The 21,916-nt window shown below is 45.6% G+C and overlaps 1 protein-coding gene across 4 annotated transcripts in view; it reads left to right on the top strand.

Moving 5' to 3' along the window:
* PBX4 (PBX homeobox 4) overlaps positions 1,382-21,916 on the top strand; it is a 60,854-nt gene continuing 40,319 nt past the window's right edge. For all 4 annotated transcript variants that reach the window (XM_021083419.1, XM_021083420.1, XM_021083421.1 and 1 more), the window contains exon 1: positions 1,382-2,548. In XM_021083419.1, the coding sequence (XP_020939078.1) occupies positions 2,016-2,548 (533 nt within the window). In that variant the 5' untranslated portion in view covers positions 1,382-2,015. The remainder of the gene's footprint in view (positions 2,549-21,916) is intronic.

Genomic DNA, 21,916 nt, shown 5'->3' on the forward strand with positions numbered 1-21,916 from the left:
ACTACTAAAGCATGCATTGCAAAAGAATCAAAAACATGTTAGTCTCTCTATATTAAATGGGGCTGGGTTTCCCTTTAGGAAAACCCCCTGCCCTACAGTAGCTCTGTGAGGAGACAAGAATGAAGTGGGGGGAGTTCCCATCTTGGCTCAGTGGTTAATGAGTCCAACTAGGAAGCATGAGGTTGCGGGTTTGATCCCTGGCCTCACTCAGTGGGTTAAGGTTCTGGCGTTGCTGTGAGCTGTGGTGTAGGTCGCAGACGTGGCTCAGATCCCATGTTGCTATAGCTCTCGTGTAGGCTGGTGGCTACAGCTCCGATTAGACCCTTGGCCTGGGAACCTCCTTATGCCGCAGGTGTGGCCCTAGAAAAGGCAAAAAAAAAAAAAAAAAAAAAAAAGAAAGAAAGAAAAAATGAACTGGGGTACTAGGTTCAAGGTAGGAAGCCTGGCTTCTTGGGCCTGGGCCCTGAATCTCCAGAAGAAATGACCCAGTCCAGCACTTTCCACCACGTGGATGGACACACACCTGTGAAAGACACAGTCCTTGTCTCCATGGAGCTCTGGGCCTGTTGGACAGAAGTATCACTTTGAGTGCCAAGACAGCCAAGCACTTCCTATGGGGTGGGAGCCCCATGGTCTTCAAAGCTTACCTGTTTCACCTTCTCTGAGTTGGCTGCTCTTGCATCAGAATCTTTGAACCTGAACTCCCCTGGTTTCCTTTGAGATCTTGTCCCATCAGTTTTTTTCTTCTCTTGTAGGTCTCTCCTGTCCACCAGATGACTTCAAGTTTTTGTCTCATATAGTCCCTGAAGCTTTCAACCTCTCCTCCAACCACTGTTCTGTGACAGATGCTAAAATTATCTACTACTTTTCAGGCCTCCTGTGTGGTCCTGCACTAGTGGCTGACCTTTTGTACAAGGTACCAGCTCTCCATGCTCCCCACATGTTCGAGTACTTCATGTCACTGGGGCCAAGTGTCCGGTTTCCTTTATTAGGGAGCTTACTGTATTGTTCTTATACTAGCCCACATCAGTCATTTCTAGTCCCTTTGGAGTGCCCAAATCCAGTCATACCGTTTGGAGTTTGCATTTCCTCTCCAACAGCAATGGGAAGAATATGGACCCTGTCTTGAAGGGTTCCCAGGAAGTTGAGGTCCTTTTATGAGCCTGCATCTGGACTCTGTCTTCAGAGCAGATAGGCTCTAGGAGGTCCTGTGTCTTTGGAGAAATGATTTATGCCCGATCTGTTCCTTTTCTCTTGCACAAGAATCCTTCCCTGATGCCAGAAGTCCTAACAACTAAAAACAAAGGCCTGTGAAGATTCCCTCTGATTTGGGGTACATCCAAGTGTAGGTCATCAGAAAGCATCCTTCATGTGCTAGTAGAATATGCTGTAGAGCAAAAGAATGAACAAATAAGTGAGGTCATTCTTAAGCTGGACCTTGGAAAATGAATAGAATTGACTTTTGCAGCTGAGAACATGACTCAGTTCTAACCTCCCAGTCACCTTCATCATACCCGTTCCCATGCCCACCCCCAACCAATGGAAAATGGAACACTAGGGGCAGGGGAGGGGGAGCTAGGAGGCCAGGAGCCCAAGTCACCCACCTGACGGGACTGAGGCTGAGGGGAGCATTAGCTGACTGAGGAGGTATCTGGGGCTCAGGGCTTCCGAAGATGAATGAGGGGTGTTGATGGGGCTCTGAGAGGAATGGCGGGTGCAGTCTGAGAAGGAAGGGGTGTCTTGGAGGAAGAGGGGTGGCCTGAGAAGTTAAGACTCTAAGATGTGCAGATCCGTGAGGAGTGAGGTGCTCTGAGACATGGCAGCCTGTGAGGAAGAGTTGGGGGAGAGAGGCGCCCTGAGAAGTGAGGTCCCCAAGGAGTAGGGGCTCTGAGGAGAGTTGAGGGCCTCTAGGATGTTGGGGCTCTCTGGGAAAGGAGGGCTCTCAGGAGCTGCGGGGGTTGTGAGAAGTGTCTCTGAGCAGGAATGGTTGCTCTGAGGGAGTATAGGAGGCAGAGATGTGGGAAGTGGGGGGGGTCTCTGAGGAAGAGCAAAGCCAACGTTGCGCTCTCGGGGCCTGGAGGAAGGTGGGAGTGGAAAGCGTCGTTGCCTTGGCAACCCCCCAAAAATGTCCTGGGTGGTTGAGAGGGGCAGTTAGGGGAGTACTCGTGCGCGGGGCGCGACGGCTTGGCCCGCGGCTGTTGGCTGGCGGCGATGGTAGGGCGGGTCCCTGGGGTGGGGCGCCGTCGCCGGGCTGGCTGCGGTTGGCTGGAGGCGGCGGTGGGCGGGGCCTAAGCCCGCGCGCGCGGCTCACAGACTGCAGCAGTTGGTTAGGGCGCCCGCGCGAGCTCTCTAACCTCGGCGGCTACTGGTTAGGTGCCGGCCCGGCCCCGCAGCTCATGGACGCCCAGCAGCACCCCTCGCACCCCCCGCCGCCGCCCTCCGCCCCGCGCCGCCCGCCGCCCTCGCCCCCGCCGGACTCCGACACGGCCGATGTCCTGCAACAGATCATGGCCATCACCGACCAGAGCCTGGACGAGGCGCAGGCCAGGTGCTGCGCGGGCTGGGCGGGAGTCACCTAAAGTCGCTTATTGAGGGGGCGGGCGGAAGGGCCAGGGCTGGGATGGCTGGGGCCGTGAGGGGTGAGGAGGGTGCAGGGTGAGAGATGGGGTGAGTCTCTGGGCGTAGAGAGGGAGGGCACATGTGGAGGGGGGAGGGCTTGAGGAGGACGGAAAGGTCCTTTGGCTCTGAGGCCAAAGGGATGTACCCGGTTAAAATGAAACGGATTGAAAGGGAGCTTATGGAGCTAAGCAGTGGGTGATGGGTTTTAGGCGTTTGTCTTGGGGCGAGGGGGAGTTTGTGGATGGAAAGTTTATGGAATGTAAGGGGGAAGAGGAGTGTTGGGGAGGGAGTGTTAGGGCTAAGAAATGGGCGCACATGCGATTTGTGAAGGATGAACGAGGAAATGGATCAGTGGGATTTATGAGGATGGAAAGTTTGGGAGGGTAGGTAATGGAGAATGAGTTGTGGGAAATGGGATTCAGGAATGAAGAGATGAGGTGATTTGGTGTGGGAACCACCCAAAACAAAAGGTTAGTGGGGGAAATGGAGGACCCCTTTTTTTTTTATTAATTTGGCAAATATTAATTAGACCCTAAGTGCAGGGCACCAAGCTGGATGCTGACATAGTCACTGCTCTCAAGCTCATGGTTTGAGGAAGAAAAAGTAAGTAGCAAAAATAAGTGTAAGTTGTGAGAACAGCTTTAAGTAAAGGGATGGTAAGCTGTAGGAAGCCAGGTGGAGAGGGCACAGCACCTTCAGAGAGGCGCCAAGGTGGGAAGGGCAGAAAGAAAGGAGAGCCAAGGGACAGAAAGTCCTGTAGAGTGGAGAGAGTCTGGAACTGAATCACATGGAGCCTGCAAGTCTCAGGAAAGGGTTTGGATTTTATTTCAGTTGCAGTGGGAAAAACAGGGGTTTTAAGACCACCTGTCTCACTGACCCCCACCCACCACTTGTTAGTGAGCCAGGATTAGTAGAATGGGCTTCACAGAGCACCCCACTGTGCTTGGAACCTGTTTGAATTATTAGAAAGAAAGAAAGCACTGAATGACCTCCTTTTGGAGGACAAGGCCTTGTGGAATGGGACCTGTTTGGGTGTAAGGGATGATCCAGGTAGATGGGACTAGGGTCTGATGGTGTGGACTATGCCTCTTAGAAACTTCTAGTGAGGAGGGCTTGCAAAGCCAGGTGAACAGCAGCCCCAAAAAAAGGAGGAGGCAAAGTAAAATCTGTATATGACCTGCATTCATTCTTCAAACACTCTTTCCTTTGCTTCTTGTGGAATGTCAACTATTTCTGTAGTTTTATGGCCTCTCTCTGGAAAGTTAAGAGTGTCACACCCCCACCCCCATCCCCACCCTCACCCCCACTAGAGCATGGTGCTGGGTGCTGCTACAGAAACCAAGATGGCTAAGATATTCTCTGCCCTCTCAGAGCACATTCAGAAGTAACTCAGGGTGTGTGGGAGACTAACTTATAAGTAATTTTCATAATAGGTGCACTGGGAAGTTCCCGTCATGGCTCAGCAGTAATGAACCCAACTAGCATCCATGAGGATGTAGGTTCAATCCCTGGCCTCACTCAGTGGGTTAAAGATTTGGCGTTGCCATGAGCTGTGATGTAGGTCGCAGATGAGGCTCAGATCCCATGTTGCTGTGGCTGTGGCGTAGGTCAGCAGCTGCAGCTCCAATTCACTCCATAGCCTGGGAACTTCCATATGCCATGGGTGTGGCCCTAAAAAGCAAAATAATAGTAATAATAGTAATAACAATAATAGATGTGATGAGTAGTTCTTGGCACATATGATCTGGGCCAGCAGAGGGTGATGCCCTGTCTGCTTGACCAGTCTGAGAACAAGGGCTTTGCTATGCTTTCCTTTGTATTCCCAGGGCTGTGCACAATGCCTGGCACCTGGCATTCAGTAAAATTTTGTGACACTTACCTTCTGGAAGGAATGGTAGGAGCTAGGGGAGTAGGAAAATGGGCTCTTCACACCCAGGAACCACAGAGGCAGTGCTTTGGGTGCTTGTGAAGGTACCTGTGTTCCTTCTGTCCTAGGATGGGAGCTGCTTAAGGAGTGAGCTCTGCTCAGATGTGACCTTCCTCAAGAACGAATCACTCCAGCACAGCCCTGAGGCTGGTCCTTTTTTCTTGTAGCAATCTCTTAAGATTCTAGACTTCCCTAGATAGGCTTTAGAATGGAATGCAGTCAGTCACCTCTTCTTGCTATTCTCAAAGAGAACTCTTTTTTCTTTCTTTCTTTCTTTTTTTTTTTTTTTTTGTCTTTTTGCCATTTCTTGGGCCGCTCCCGCAGCATGTGGAGGCTCCCAGGCTAGGAGTCTAATCGGAGATGTAGCTGCCAGCCTACACCAGAGCCACAGCAACACGAGATCCGAGCCGTGTCTGCGACCTACACCACAGCTCATGGCAACGCCAGATCGTTAACCCACTGAGCAAGGGCAGAGATCGAACCCGCAACCTCATGGTTCCTAGTCGGATTCGTTAACCACTGCGCCACGACGGGAACTCCTCTTTTTTTTTTTAAGGCTAATAAACTAAATAGTGGGGCTTTATCCTTGCTTGACAACATAGCTATTGGGTCACTGGTTCCTGGTTTACGACCCCTGGAGCTTTTTATTCTGAAACTTGAGAAACTTCAAATCTGCCCCACTTCTTGCTTAGCCTTTAGATAAATTCAAGGCCCATAAAGTCACCCAAGTGCCAACAACAGTCTTTAATCTTCAGGTGGGCCACTTACTCTACCCTGGAGAAAACACAGCTTGGGTGGGTCTTTTCCTCTCTGTAAACGCTGCAGCCTGGTAGATTAGCAACCTGGGTGGAGAAGTAGATTGTGTCTTTCCTGCTCAGCCTACTGGGTGAGGCATTTACAAGTCTTTCTGACCTGGCCCCCTCTCTGTGCCCTGCTGACCCCTTCATAGCCCCTGGAGTCAGTTTAGCTCACCTGGCTAGCAGGAAAGAATTTTTCATCTCAGGGATCTGAGCCACGGCAATGCCAGATCAATTAACCCACTGAGCAAGGGCAGGGATTGAACCCACAACCTCATGGTTCCTGGTCGGATTCGTAACCACTGCGCCACAACGGGAACTCCTAACCAGTCTCTTTGAATGATCTTCTGACCTTCTTTGGCAACACTCTGAGCTTTTCCTGGAGAAGAGGGCTTTTCCCATTTGGACGTTTTACTGATCACATTCTCCTTCATTTCTTACATGGGGCCAGGAAGGCAGAAATTTTTCTCTCATTTGCCAAGGATTTTCTGATTATGTTGCTCTATCATGCATAGCCTGATTTTTGTTTATAATAATAAATTTTACATTTCGAACTTTACGTATTTTTTTTTCATTTGTTTCTTTTGACTACCTTTATGAGATGTTTATGAGATTATCAGAGAGGTTTAAGGGCTCTGTCAGGATTGTCAGGCTCCAAAGTTCTTCTCTCAGAGTTCTTTTTTTGCTTTTTTGGGCCACACCCGCGGCACATGGAGGTTCCCAAGCTAGGAGTCAAATTGGAGCTGTAGCTGGCCTACAGCCACAGCAACACAGGGTCCATGCCGAGTCTGCAACCACAGCTCACGGCAACGGCTGGATCCTTAACCCACTGAGCAAGTCCAGGGATCGAACCTGTGTCCTCATTGATGCTAGTCAGATTCGTTAACCACTGAGCCACAACAAGAACTCCCAGAGTTCTTAACCAGTATTTGGATCATGGGTAGTTTCGAAAATCTAGTACAAGCTCTGGGTCTCCTCCCCACCCCCACCACCCCCACAGCATGTTTGTGTACCACACCTTTGAGAATCCTTAGGTGTTAGGTGCCCTGGAGCCCGGAAGCTGCCATTCATCAAAACCTGGTAGACTTGGGAGTTCCTACTGTGGCTCAGCAGGTTAAGGACCCAACATCTCTGTGAGGATGTGGGTTCCATCCCTGGCCTGGCACAGTGGGTTAAAGGATCCAGCATTGCTGTAGCTGTGGTGTAGGTCACCCTGAGCTTTTCCTGTGGCTATGGTATAGGCAGGTAGCTATAGCTCCTATTATATGTACCCCTAGCCTGCAAACTTCCAAATGCCACAGGCACGGTCTTAAAAAAGCAAAAAAAAAGGGGGTGTGATAGTGTGTCATTATTTCAGTGTTCATGAATCAGTTTACCTAGTAGATGGTTAATTTGACAAATGGAAATTTTTTTTCTTTTTTTTTTCTTTCTTTTTTGCTTTTTAGGTCTGCATCCGAGGCATGTGGAGGTTCCCAGGCTATGGGTCAAACTGGAGCTGCAGCTGCTGGCCTACACCACAGCCACAGTAATGCCAGATCAGAGCCTCATCTGTAACCTACACCACAGCTCATAGCAATGCTGGATCCTTAGTCCACTGAGCAAGGCCAGGGATTGAACCTTAGTCCTCATGAATACTAGTCGTATCTGTTTCCGCTGAGCCACAATGGGAACTCCAAAAAGATTATATTTATAAGTTGGCTTTTAGGCAGTAGAGCACATAGTACAATTAAGGTTTTCATAGCTTTCCTTTAGGAAAAAAAAAAGATTTTTCTGAACTTTTTTAAATTTGATTTTTACATATATGACTTGTTAGGTATTTTCTACTAGTAGAAATTTGGATGGCTTTCTTAATTCCTCTAGTATTTCTTCAGACTTTACTTATAATATGGATTTGATTCCGAATATTAAAGGGAGTTGATGACATAATTTGACTACCCTTAGAACCAAAATAACAAGGCACACACTGTCAACTGTATGGTATGCCCCTCAATCAGTACTTCTGGAATACTAACTATGGGAATGTGGGTCCTTAGAAGTATGCACGTTGGAGTTCCTGTTGTGGCTCAGTGCAAACGAATCTGACTAGCATCCGTGAGGACGCAGGTTCGATCCCTGGCCTTGCTCAGTGGGTTAAAGGATCTGGCGTTGCCATGAACTGTGGTGTAGGTCACAGACATGGTTCATATCCCATGTGGCTGTGGCTGTGGTGTAGGCCAGCAGCTACAGCTCTGATTCAACCCCTAGCCTAGGAACCTCCATATGCTGCCAGTGCAGCCCTAAAAATACAAAAAAAAAAAAAGAAAAGAAAAGAAAGAAGGAAAGAAAAGAAAGAAAAAATAGAAGTATACATGTTAATACATATCAGTGAGCATTTAGCTTTCAGCACACCCATCAAAGAATGCAAGGAGTCAGAAAAGGAATTTATGGTTGGGATTTCCTAAAGCTAGACAGCATTAGCATGAGGGGATCTATTAGTCTAAACCCAGGAAGTAGAATCTTTGAGCTGAAATTTTTCTTTTCATCACTCTTAAGGAGGTTCTGTAGATACCATTCAACTTGGTGCCTGGCAGTCTGCCTTCTTAGCCTGCTTGCAGGTTTTATTTTTGCCCCTGGGTTAGCATGCTTAGCTTGGCTTGGTCTAGTGCCAAAGGAAAGTCTTTGCTGTTCTTGATGTACTTTTCCTAAGAGTTGGATTGGGTCGGTTTTAAAATGATTTCCTGAAGCTATCTAGGATCACAGAAAAAATCCTTTTGAAGTGGTTTTATCAGTAAGTAAAACAACATGCAGAATATTTCAGAAAAGTTTAGTAAATTAACAGGTACCACTCAGTCATTTAAGGGACAGTTACTGAGAGCCTCTGTCAGAATTCAGTGGTTGATGATGACAGCAGCAGCCATGATTTCTCTCATTTAAGCCTCCCAGTAACCCTAGGAAGTGGGTTGTTTCACTGAGTTTCTTAGATGAGGAACTGGACCTGAATGAGTAAGAACTTGCCTGAGGTCAGACAGCTAGGGGGTGGCTGGTGGAGATTTGGCCTTATTCTCTTGAATGCTTATGCTGACCTGCCGCCCTCCCTGCTTTCTGCAGAGCTCCCAGGGGCTTCCTGGGACATGACATTACTTCCAGCTCAGGGGAGCTGGGAGGTGATCCAGTGCTGTGGGAGGTTAGACAGTTGGACTAAAGCTTCAGAAGATGTTTTTTAAAGTACATTCTCCATAGAAAATAAGTTAATGGCCACCCAAGGGAAAAGAGAGTAGGGGAGGGACAAATTAGGAGTTTGAGATTAATATATACACACATCTATAAATAGCGAACAAGGACCTACTATAAAGCCCAGGGAACTATACTCAAAATTTTGTCATAACTTATAAGGGAAAAGAATCTGAAAAAGCATATATAGGAGTTCCTGTTGTGGCTCAGCAAGTTAAGAACTTGACATAGTGTCCAGGAGGATGTGGGTTTGATGCCTGGTCTTGCTTAGTGGGTTAAGGATCTGGCATTGGCTGCAAGCTGTAGCACAGGTCACAGTTGTGGCTCAGATCCAGCGTTGCTGTGGCTGTGACATAGGCTGGCAGCTACAGCCCTGATTCCACCCCTAGCCCAGGTATGCTGCAGGTGCAGCCATTAAAAAAAGAAAAAGAGGGAGTTCCCGTCGTGGCGCAGTGGTTAACGAATCCGACTAGGAACCATGAGGTTGCGGGTTCGATCCCTGACTTTGCTCAGTGGGTTAACGATCCGGCGTTGCCGTGAGCTGTGGTGTAGGTTGCAGACGCGGCTCGGATCCCGCGTTCTGTGGCTCTGGCGTAGGCCGGTGGCTACAGCTCCGATTCAACCCCTAGCCTGGGAACCTCCATATGCCGCAGGAGCGGCCCAAGAAATAGCAACAACAACAACAACAACAAAAGACAAAAGACAAAAAAAAAAAAAAAAAAAAAAAAGAAAGAAAGAAAAGAAAAAGAAGAGTTCCTGTCGTGGCTCAGTGGTTAACGTATCTGACTAGGAACCATGAGGTTGCGGGATCGATCCCTGGTGTCGCTCAGTGGGTAAAGGATCTGGCGTTGCTGTGAGCTGTTGTAGGTCCCAGACATGGCTCAGATCCCACGTTGCTGTGGCTCTGGTGTAGGCTGGTGGCTACAGCTCCAACTGGACCCCTAGCCTGGGAACCTCCATATACCGAGGGAGCAGCCCTAGAAAAGGCAAAAAGACAAAAAAAGAAAAGAAAAAGCATATATATATACTATATGTATGTATGTATAATATGTACATATGAATCACTTTGCTGTACACCTGAAACTAATACAGAATTGTAAATCAACTATACTTAAATTAAAAGAAAAAAGTGAAACCCCCCCCCAAAAAAATAAAGTTCATTCTCATGAATTTAATCTCAGGTGCTCAGTAGACCTTCATTTTATGCCAGGTCGGGGATGCAGCATTGAGTCCCAAAAGCTCACCGTTCAGGAGAATCACACACTGGAGAATGAGTAGAGAGAGGGTGATGAAGAATCAGCCAGGGCAAAGGAGACTCCCTCTCAGCAGGATGAGAGCTTGCTCAGTGTGTACCATGGGACACTAGAATCAGCTGAAGTCAAGGCTGAAAGACAGACGAGTCTAGGAGATGACTGTGGTCTGAAGGAGTCTTTGCCTAGGCAGAGAAGGAACAGCTTTCCAGGCTGGGGCTGTCACGTGTGCAGGGAAGGCGTGGCGCATGAAAGCATGTGGTGTGGAAGTTCCGGTTGTGGCTCTGCAGAAATGAATCTGACTAGCATCCATGAAGATGCAGGTTCAATCCCTGGCCTCACTCAGTGGGTTAAGGATCCAGCGTTGCTGTGAGCTGTGGTGTAGGCTGGCAGCTACAGCTCTGATTCAACCCCTAGCCTGGGTACCTCCATATTGCCGAGAGTGCATGTGCTGTGGTTCTCAGCCTTCAAAGGGGGGCTCAGTGGGGTGACTGCCTGCCTTAGGTGCTGTTTAATTGAGCATGGCCTTGAAGTCCTTGCCAAGCAAGGAGTGAGCATGAAGTTTATTCTATTTCTTGTATAAGTACTTCTCCAAGTATTCCAGCCTTTCTAAGGTATTGGTCCTGCATCAGAAGAAATCTCAATTAGGAGTTCCCACTGTGGCACAACGGGTTATGGATTCGGCATTGTCTTTGCAGGGGCTCAGGTCACTGCCGAAGCAGAGGTTCAATCCCTGGCCCGGCAGTGGGTTAAGGATCTAGTGTTGCCACAGCTATGGCATAAGTCACAGCTGCAGCTTGGTTTCAGTCCCTGGCCTGGGAACTTCCATATGCTGAGGGTATGGCCAAAAAAAAAAAAAAAAAAAGAAGAAGAAAGCTCAATTAGTCATGGGCTCCTCTCTACTGTCTATTCTTCAGAAATGTCTTGAGACACTAATTTCACTTTCAGATTGAGCACTCCAATGATTTACAGGATCCTGTTTTGTTTTTTGGGGTTTTTTTAGGGCCCCACTCACGTCATATGGAGGTTTCCAGGCTAGAGGTTGAATTGAAGCTGTAGCCGCCAGCCTGCGCCATAGCCACAGCAACGCCGGTTCCAAGCCTCCACGTCTGTGACCGACACCACAGCTCATGGCAATGCTGGATCCTTAACCCACTGAGCGAGGTCAGGGATTGAACCTTTGTCCTCATGGATACTAGTCAGATTCATTTCCACTGAGCCATGACGGGAACTCACTGGTATTAATTCTTATGAAAACAACTTTCTCCTTTATTCATCCCTTCCTCCAGCCCAAATCTAGTGTCTTTTGGCCTTTATCCTTTTTGATTGTCTCTCTTTTTATTGTAGCATTATAAAGCCCCTTACCACTTTTCCTTCATTCCTAGAGTGGATGAGTGACCACTGTGGGTGTGGCCCTAAAGAGACCAAGAAGAGGGGCTCCCAGCTGAGCTCTGTGCCTTTAACTTCTGCTCCCATCTTTGACTGTGGAGCCCAGCAATTCTTCACCCTAGTTTTTGACCCTTCCACTTAAGTCAAAGCTCTGTCTTCAAAGTCTTCGTGTCTGCTCTGCCAGTTTGACCTCTCCAGCTTCTACCTTTCCTTCATTTCAGTTCAACAAATCTTTGCTCAGTTAGTGTGCCAAGTATGCTGATGCTGGCCTGGAATTTCTAAAATGAATAAGTTGAGGTCTTTGTGAATCCCAGGCCAGTCATGGTAAACGCTTTAAACAGAATGGAGGGAAAAAAAAAAAAAACAGAATGGAGAAGGGAGTAGTGAATCCAGGCTGGGACAGGCCAACCTATCAGCGTCTTATCTTGGCAGAAGGGTAGAACTTCCCCAAGTGCACAGGAGGGAGGTCAGAGAGATTCTGGTAAAGAGACTCAAATGCCCTGCAAAGGGGTTGAGTTTATTGGAACAAGCAGTGAGAAGTTATTTCACCTTTCCACTCAGGAGAGAGTCTCATCTCTGTGGGTTTTGTTTGTTTGTTTTTTGCTTTTTAAGGCTGCACCTGTGGCATATGGAGGTTCCCAGGATAGGGGTCGAATTGGAGCTATAGCTGCTGGTCTGTGCCACAGCCACAGCAATGAGGGATTGGAACCGTGTCTGCAACCTATACCCCAGCTCACAGCAGTGCCAGATCCCCAACCCACTGATACTAGTCAGATTTGTTTCCACTGCGCTGCAGTGGGAACTCCATCTTTGTGGTTTCAAGTAAGAAATTTAGCAGTAGTGTTGATTGTGACCGATCCACGGGCAAATTAGGAAATAAGGACATTATAATGAGCTTTTCACAGACTTGAATTTATTTCATTTAAAGGTTGCTCTTTTATTCAAGTCCTGCAGAATTTTTCTTGTGTTGTATTAAATTAACATTCCTTGTTTCCTGGGTAACAGTACACAGTCTCAACCCCCATTTACTTAGCTGTTTTTGTTTCGATTTTTGTAGGTTTGTTTTTAGAATGACTAGATAATTGATGGCACCCACTACGGATTGATTCTTCCAGTTTCACTTTTAAAGAGAAGCTTATTGTAAAAGGCCAGGGACATCTGACTCCTGGGCTGCATTCCTTTCTGGAGTTTGAAAGCCTCTGTGAATTTCTAGGTTTTCCATCAAGGTTTTATTTCCTCAGGGTAGGCAACATGTCTTCAAATTTTTGTTCTGTACCTATGTCTGTTTCCAAGGAGGTGCATAATATTATTGACAGTTTCTGCCAGCTAAAATAATCCTTCTAGAAATGACAATAGTTAAGGGGATTAGATTTTAGCTTTTGTTGAGATATTGGAATCATTGTCACTCTCGGGGACACTTTTTCAAGAAGTACTATTTCACAGGGCTAAGATCTCTGAATACACTTTTTTTTTTTTTAATAGGTATGTCACAATTTATTTTCCAAATCCTCTGTTAATAAGTATCTAGGGGAGTTCCCGTCATGGCTCAGTGGTTAACGAATCCAACTAGGAACCATGAGGTTGCGGGTTCAATCCCTGGCCTCATTCTGTGGGTCAAGGATCCGGCATTGACATGAGCTGTGGTCTAGATGGCAGACACAGCTCCGATCCCCCATTGCTGTGGCTGTGGCTCTGGCGTATAGACCGGAGGCTATAGCTCCAATTCGACCCCTAGCCCAGGAACCTCCATATGCCGTGGGTGCCACCCTAGGAAAGACAAAAAGACAAAAAAAAAAAAAAAGTATCTAGGTTATTTACAGTTTCTTTCTATTAAAATTGTGTAGGAATAAATATGGGGAGCTCATTTTTTATTTATTTCAGTAAACTTTACATAAATAAAATTAACTATTTTAACCATTTTCAGTGTACAATTTGGTGGCACTAAGTACATTCAGTGTTGTATATCCACCACCACTATTTGAATATATTTCTAAATCAAATTTCTCAGTAATTTGAAATGATACCTTGTTCAGGAAATAAGTCAGACAGGAAAAGATAAATAGTGTATTTTTCACTTATATGCAGAATCTGAAAAAATAAAACAGAAACAGACTCACAGATACAGAGAATAAACTAGTAGTTACCAGAGGGGAGAGGCTAAATAGGCGAAGGGAAGTTAAAAGGTACAGACTATTGGGTATAAAATAAGTAAGCTACAAGGATATAATGTACAACACAGGGAATATAATTTTTTTTTTCTTTCTCTTTTTTGGCCGCCCTGTGGCATATGGAGTTCCTGGGCCAGGTATCAGATCCCAGCTACATGTTGCAACCTACACTGCATGGGTGGCAACACTGGATCCTTAACCCACTGTGCTGGCTGGGGATCGAACCTATATCCCAGTGCTCCAGTGATGCTGCTGATGCGATTATGCCACAGTGGGAACTCCAATATAGTCAATATATTATGATAACTTTGGAGTAGAAGCTATAAAAATATTGAATCACTATGGTGTATACCTGAAACTACTATAACATTGTAAGTCAGCTTATATGCTAATAAAAAATAAGCAAATACTCCAAAAATAAATAAATAAAATAAAATGATTCCTTGTTCAGGAAGGCAGAGTGTTCCATAATTTGGAAAAACAAATTATAGCTAAAATCAAGAGCTGCAATATACTGTTGGTAGAAGCCAGGATGTGACTTATGTTCTCTTCATTCCCACATTCCTTTCTCCACTGTGTGAACAGTGACCAGTATATAGTAGTGCCCCAATAAATGTTTGTCATATAAATATTGAATAAGTGGGGTTAGAGGATGATAATGCTGTATGCTTTCATTTTCGGGCATGATTCTATGTGACTCAATAGTTTTGTTACAGATTGGTTTGCTTGAGCACTGGTTTTAAAAGGATATTCACTGTTTTGTTTTGTTTTGCTTTCCTTTTAATTTAGATTATCTTCAGAAGTCTATTTAAAGGATTTATTATTTCTCATTCATTGGAATTTTACTCTTTATAAACATTAACATTTTGTCTTCAGGCTGATACTTTGTTGGATAAAACATGTCATGTACTTGCTAGGGGCACCAGCACAGATTTTGTTTTTCTCCCCACAGTCCCTTATTCACGGGCTTACAATACAATCTGTTCAGTTGTCTTGGCTCTCTGTTGCTGTGTAACAAATTATCACAAAGCTAGCAGTTTAAAACAACATACATTTTTTTAAATTTTTTTTTATTTTTTAAAAATTTTTTGTTATTTCCCCAATACAATTTTTTTTCTATTGTACATCATAGTGACCCAGTTACATTTACATGTATACATTCTTTTTTTCTCCCATTTTCATGCTCCGTCATAAGTAATTAGACATAGTTCTCAGTGCTACACAGCAGGATCTCATTGCTAATCCATTCCAAAAGCAACAGTTTGCATCCATTAACCCCAAACTCCCAATCCAACCCATTCTCTCCCCCTCCCCCCTAAAACAACATACATTTAGGATCTCAGCTTCCCTGGGTAGGAATCTGGGCACAGCTGAGCTGGGTTCTCTACTCAGAGGTTCACAAGGCTGCAGTCAAGGTATTGGCTGGTCTGGGTTCCTATCTGAAGCTCAGGGTCCCCTTGCATTCTCACCGGGTTGTTGGCAGAACTCAGTTCCCTGCAGTTATAGAACCGAGGTTCTTTTTTTCTTGCTGGGCTGTCAGCGGGAGTCTGCTTTCAGCTGCAAGTGGCTGCCTGCAGTTCCCCGCCACCTGCTCTCTTACAACAGGGCAGCTGGCTTCAAGGACAACAGTGATGGTCCCCAGTCCACGAGGTGGAGTCATAGATAATGTAACAAAGCCATGGGATCGACTATACCATCACCTTTGCCATGTTTCAAGACACAGATTCTGCCTGAACTCAAGGAGAGAGGATTATGCTCAGTGAGCATCACCTTAGGGTGTGTCTGTCACGTAAATTAATTCATCCACTTTGGTGATGCTGGGAACTCACCAGTCTGTCATATTTTATGTAATCATTGATGGTTTGCTGTCAACTGCTTGATCACCTCTAAGCCAAGGACAGGCTCAGAGTGTAGGCATTTGTTTACTTTTCATAATAAATCACAAAAAACATTCTGTGAAATTATCTTGTGTTTGTTAAAAGGTGCTTAATACTGTAAAGTAAGATGTTTTATAAGTAGGAAACTCACTTGGGAATAAACATTCCTAGAGTCCCTTAGGGAAGCAGAGCAGCCAACATCATTCTCTTTCCTTGTTTTTTGTTTGTTTGTTCATTTTGTTTTTATGTTGTTTTGTTTTTTTACGGCCTCACTGGCAGCATATGGAAGTTCCCAGACTAGGGGTGAAATCAGAGCTACAACTGCCGGCCTATGCCACAGCCACAGCCACAACGCCAGATCCGAGCCGAATCTATGACCTATACCACAGCTCACAGCAACACCAGGTCCTTAACCCACTGAGCAGGACCAGGAATTGAACCTGCATCCTCATGGATACCAGTCAGATTCATTTCCTACTATGGCACAAGGGGAACTCCCTCCTCGTATTTTTAGAATTACATTTACAGAAGATAAGCTCTAACTGGAGTCCATTTTCAATAATGGCAATACTACTTCTATGGAAGGAAAACATGTTGGCATAATATCCTGTATGATCAAATACTATATACTATATAATAAACGTTTGGTTTTAGAGTCACAGAAAACCAAATCTCATCCCCCATAAACATTTTCATATTTGGGTTCAGAGACTTGTATCTGAGTCCTGCACCCCGACTCTAGCCTTTTGAAAGGCATCCCACAGGGCTGCATGGTGAATTTGGAAGGCACTTGGAAACGAGGACATTTTCCCATAGATTAATAGAGTAGTGAATTGTGGCATATTTTTTACCTTTCTTGTGATATTAATCACATTTGACTTCCATTGTGAACTTAACTGATTTTCAGGTACATTACCTGTCCTTGGCAGCATCTTTTACTAATGGATGCTTGGGAGTTCCCTGGTGGACTAGCAGTTATGGATTCGACGTTGTTCCTGCTGTGGCTTAGGTTCCATCCCTGGCCCGGGAAATTCTGCATGTTGCAGGCATGGCAAAAAAAAAAAAAAAAAGAATAATGGATGCTTGGTTGACAGTGTTACAGGGTTTAAAATCATAACAACAGTAAATGTTAAAATAATGGCATAATACTCTTTGAAGTTGTTCACTGACATTCTGGCACATGTACACACCATTGAGATTGCAGTTAACCTCACTTTTTTTTTTTAAATTTCATGGCTTCGCCCACAGCCCATGGAAGTTCCCGGGCCAGGGACTGAATCTGAACCCCAACTTCAGCCGGTGCCGCAACTATTGGATCCTTTAACCTCTTGCCCCATGCTGGGATCAAACCCACACCTCCACAGCTACCCAAGCCTTTACAGTTGGATTCTTACCCACTGCACCCCTCACTCTCTTCTCTCGCATTATCAAATTCCCTCCCTTGGAGTTCCCATCATGGCTCAACTTTGATTCCTAGCCTGGGAACCTCCATATGCCACAGGTACAGCCCTAAAAAGACCAAAAAAAAAAGAAAAAAAAAAAGAAAAAAAGAAAAGAAAAGAAAAGAAATTCCCTCCTTAGACTGACTCAGGGGCATATAAACATGTGCCAATATCTCCTATCTTTAAAAGTACAAGAACAGGATTTCCTGTCGTGGCACAGCAGAAATGAATCCGACTAGGAACCATGAGGTTTCGGGTTTGATCCCTGGCCTTGCTCAGTGGGTTAAGGATCCAGTGTTGCTGAGAGCTGTGGTGTAGGGCGCAGACACAGCTCGGATCCCAAGTTGCTGTGGCCGTGGCACAGGCCGGCAGCTACAGCTCCGATTCGACCCCTAGCCTGGGAGCCTCCATATGCCGTGGATGCAGCCCTAAAAAGACAAAATTAAACTAAGGTAAAAGTACAAGAAGAAATGAAAACCTTCTTTGACTCACCCTGTCTTGATTCATTACCTGGGATTTTTTTTATTCAGGTATGGTTAAGACGACAGACATGGAGAAAACTTTGAAGGAAGGGTTTATCACTTATGGGAGTTCCCATCATGGCCCAGCAGTAATGAACCTGACTAGTATCCATGAGAATTCGAGTTCAACCTCTGGTCTTGTTCAGTGGGTTAAAGATACAGCATTGCCCTGAGCTGTGGTATAGGTCAGAGATGCAACTCCATCTAGCATTGCTGTGGCTGTGGTGCAGGCTGGCAGCTATAGCTCCAATTCACCCCCTAGCCTGGGAATTTCTATATGCCATGGTTGTGGACCTAAAAAAAAGATAAAGAAAAAAAAAAGTTTATCACTTACCATTCCTGAGAGGAGGAGGTGGGCCACACCATGCAGGGCCAAGTGGGGAAGCCCAGTGAGAGGCAGAAGTGAGGGGAAAGCATGGCCAGGAGACTTTCTTACGATCTCCTTGGGAAGGAAAGGGCAAGCAGGGTAGACAATTTGAGCAAGTTTAGAACTGGATAGTTTAAATAATTCAGCAGCCTCTGCGCCTTAGGAATGATTTCTTATTGTCTGGTACCTGGCCCTGGGATAATTTTAGGGCTGGGAAAATATTGGCTGGTGCTGAGAGTTAGATAAAGGAAGGAGAGAGTCGAAAGTGTGGGTTTTGGATTTGAATTTGCATGTGAAAGGCATGCTCTCAGGCCAGCTGTTTGCCACATCTGGGTTTAGCTAGCCCTGGAAGGACCCTTAGTCTCTCCTTACATCGGGATGTCAAAGCATCACAAAAGAGAGAAAATTCGGAAGTTCCCATTGTGGCTCAGCAGTAACTAGACCGACTACTATCCATGGGGATGCAGGTTCAATCCCTGACATCACTTATTGGGTTAAGGATCCAGCGTTGCTGTGAGCTGTGGTGTAGGTCGCAGACACAGCTCAGATCCTGTGTTGCTGTGGCTGTGGCGTAGGCCGGCAGCTGTAGTCTGATTTGACCCTCTAGCCAGGGAATTTACATAAGCCTCAGGTGCCGCCCTAAAAAGCAAACAAATAAATAATAAAAGACAGAAAATTAAAACATGATTAATACATGCTCTTTCTTTAGCCCCTGCTGCATTTCTTTACCCTCCATTGCGATCAAATGTCATAGTTTGTGGTTGCTACTTCCACTTCCTCTCCCATCTCCACCCACTCTCTCCCAACCTTCTTCTCCCCCTGCTGAGTCACCAGAGTGACCTCCATGTTGCTAAATCCAAGGTCTCTTCCGGTATCTTCTGCTTTACCTCTCAGAAGCATTTCTCACAGATTATTCTTCTCTCCTTGAAACTCTTCCCCTTGGTTCTCCCCAACTGGCAGTTTGGATCCCAGTCTCCTTTCAGATGCTTGAGTTTCAGAATCTTTTCAGATTCCTGCAGCATACGGAAGTTCCCAGGCCAGGGACTGAATCTAAGCCTCAGCTGCAGCAACATCGGATCCTTTAATCCAATGCACCCAGCTGAGTATCAAACCTGCCCTGTGAAGCAACCAAGACACTGCGGTCTGATTCTTAACCCACTGCACCATGACAGGAACTCCTTCATCTGCTTGAATTCTAGAAGTCAATGGGCCTGAGCCTGGAGCCTGACCCCTCTCTACATTCTTCTATGGTAACCCCTTCGGGTCTTATGGCTTAAAGTGCCATCTCTGTGCCCAGGACTCCATCTTTATATTGTTCATCTCCAGCCTTAAGTCTATGTGCATGTACCAGCTGCCTACCTGATACCTCCTCCTGGGTAGCTCATAAGGCTCTAAGTATAACCTCATCAAAGCACAGCCCTCCTTTCCAGACCCTCCTCCCCCAAAACTGCTGCCTTTGTCTCCCTGTTGAAGTTAATGGTGTTTACATTTATCCAGTTTCTCAAACCTGAAACTAGTAGTTATCCTTGAATCCCCTCTTGCCCAAAAAATCCCACACCAGTTTATCAGGAGGTCTTGTTGCTTCCATGCCCCCAAACCAAAGCTCTGTCTACTTTTTATGTCCGCTGCTGTAACTCAACTAAGCCAGCAGCATTCCAGCTGTATAAACCTCCAGACTGGTGCTCCTGTTTCCATATTTGCCTTCCAGTTCCATCTTTAGAGACCAGCCACAGTGATCTTTTTAAAATGCAGTTCACTTAAGGATAGGCAAATAGCTCAATGAAATAAAATTGAAAGTGCAGAAATAAACCCACTCATCTAGGATCTGTTGACTTTTGACAAGGATGTCAACACCATTCAATGAAGAGAGAATAAATAAGTCTCTTCCACAAATCGTGCTGGGAGAACTGGATCTCCTTGCACAAAAGAATGAAGTTGAACTCTCAGTTTACACCATGGACAAAATTAACTTGAATGAAATACCTAAGTGTAGGAGCCAATCCTATTAAAAAAATCATTGGATGAAAACCTAGGCATAACGTTTATAACCTTGAATTAAGCAACAATTTCTTAGATATGACACCTAAAGCACAAGCAACAAAAGAAAAAAAGTTCCTGCCATGGTGCAGTGAGTTAAGAATCCAACTGCAGCTGCTCAGGTCGCTGCAGAGATGCAGGTTCAATCCCCAGCCCGGGGCAGTGCCTCAAGGATCTGGTGTTGCTGCGGTTGTAGCATGGGTCACAGCTGAGGCTCGGATTCAGTCCCTGGCCTGGGAATTTCCATATGCTGTGAGTGCAGCCATATAAGAAGTCAAGAACTTCTTTTGTGGCACCGTGGGTTAAGGATCCACCATTATCAGTGCAGTGGCTTGGGTTGCTGCTATGGCTTGAGTTCAATCCCTGGCCCAGGAATTTCCACATGCTGCAGGTGCAGCTGAGAAAAAATAAATAAATAAATAAAGTCAAGGAGTTCCCTGATGGCTCAGTGGTTTAAGGACCTGGCATCCCTGCTGTGACTCTGGTTACTGAATTCAATCCCTGGCCCCAGAATTTCCACATGCTATGGGCATTGCTCCCCCACCCCCCAAAAAAATCAAAAGACAACTTACAGAATGGGAGAAAAGATTTTGCAAATCACATATCTGATTAGCTTCTAGTATCCAAAATATATAAGGAAGTCTTATGACTCAACAATAAAAACACAAATAGCCCAATTTAAAGATGAGCAAAGGGGAGTTTCCATTGTGGCTCAGTGGTAACTAACCCGACTGGTATCCTTGAGGACGTGGATTCAATCCTTGGCCCCACTCATTGGGTTAAGGATCTGGCATTACTGTGAGCTGCAGTGTAAGTCACAGATATGGCTTGGATCTGGCATTGCTGTGGCTGCGGCTCCGGTGTAGGCCAGCAGCTGCTGCTCTGATTCAGCCCCTAGCCCAGGAATTTCCATATGCCACAGGTGCGGCCCTAAAAAGACAAAAAAATAAAATTAAAATTAAAATGAGCAGGAGTTCCCATCGTGGCGCAACAGAAACGAATCCGACTAGGAACCATGAGGTTGCGGGTTCGGTCCCTGCCCTTGCTCAGTGGGTTAAGGATCTGGCATTGCCATGAGCTGTGGTATAGGTCGCAGAGGTGGCTCAGATCTGGCGTTGCTGTGGCTCTGGCATAGGCCGGTGGCAACAGCTCCGGTTAGACCCCTAGCCCAGAAACCACCATATGCCATGGGTACGGCCCTAAAGAAGGACAAAAGACAAAAATGAAAATAAAAAAATTTAAATGAGCAAAGGAGTCTAAAGAAAAATGGCTGATAAACACATGAAAAGATGTACAGCATCATTAGCCATTAGACAAATGCAAATCATAGCCAGAATGAGATAGCACCCCACACACACCAAGGTGGCTATAGTAAAAAAGACAGTAGCAAGTGTTGATGAGGATGTGGAGAAATTGGGCTCTTCCTAAGTTGCTGATGGGAATGGTGTAGCCACTTGGCAAGTTTGACATTTTCTCAAAAAGTTAAACAGAATTACCATATGACCCAGCCATTGTCCCTAGGCATATATATATATTTTTTTTTTTTTGTCTTTTGTCTTTTTGTCTGTTGTTGTTGTTGTTGTTGTTGTTGTTGCCATTTCTTGGGCCACTCCCGCGGCATATGGAGGTTCCCAGGCTAGGGGTTGAATCGGAGCTGTAGCCACCGGCCTACGCCAGAGCCACAGCAACGTGGGATCCGAGCCGCGTCTGCAACCTACACCACAGCTCACGGCAACGCCGGATCGTTAACCCACTGAGCAAGGGCAGGGACCGAACCCGCAACCTCATGGTTCCTAGTCGGATTGTTAACCACTGCGCCACGACGGGAACTCCCCTAGGCATATTCTTACGCAAAAAATTGTATATGCTTGTTCATAGCAGCATTATTCATAGTAGCCCAAAAGTGGAAATAACCCAAATGTCCATCAATCGATGAATGGGTAAAATATATTCATGCAATGGCCATAAAAAGGAATGAAGCAATGAAACACAGCAGCTTGGATGAACCATGAAAACGTGCTATGTGAAAGAAGCTAGTCACAAAAGACCACATAGTGTATGATTTCCATTTATACAGAATGTCCAGAAGAGACAGATCTATAGAGGCAGATTAGTGGTTGCCAAGTAGGAGGAAGGGAAAATATGAAATGACTGCTAAGGGGAATGGTTTCTTCTAGGGGTGATGAGAATATCCTGGAATTAGATAATGGTGATAGTTACACATCATGAATTTACTAAAAGCCACAGATTTGTATGTACACTTAAGGGTGAATCTTATGGTATGTGAATTACATCTCAAAAAGAATCCACTA

The sequence above is a fragment of the Sus scrofa genome, chromosome 2 (assembly GCF_000003025.6).
Source record: "Sus scrofa isolate TJ Tabasco breed Duroc chromosome 2, Sscrofa11.1, whole genome shotgun sequence".
Taxonomy (NCBI): domain Eukaryota; kingdom Metazoa; phylum Chordata; class Mammalia; order Artiodactyla; family Suidae; genus Sus; species Sus scrofa.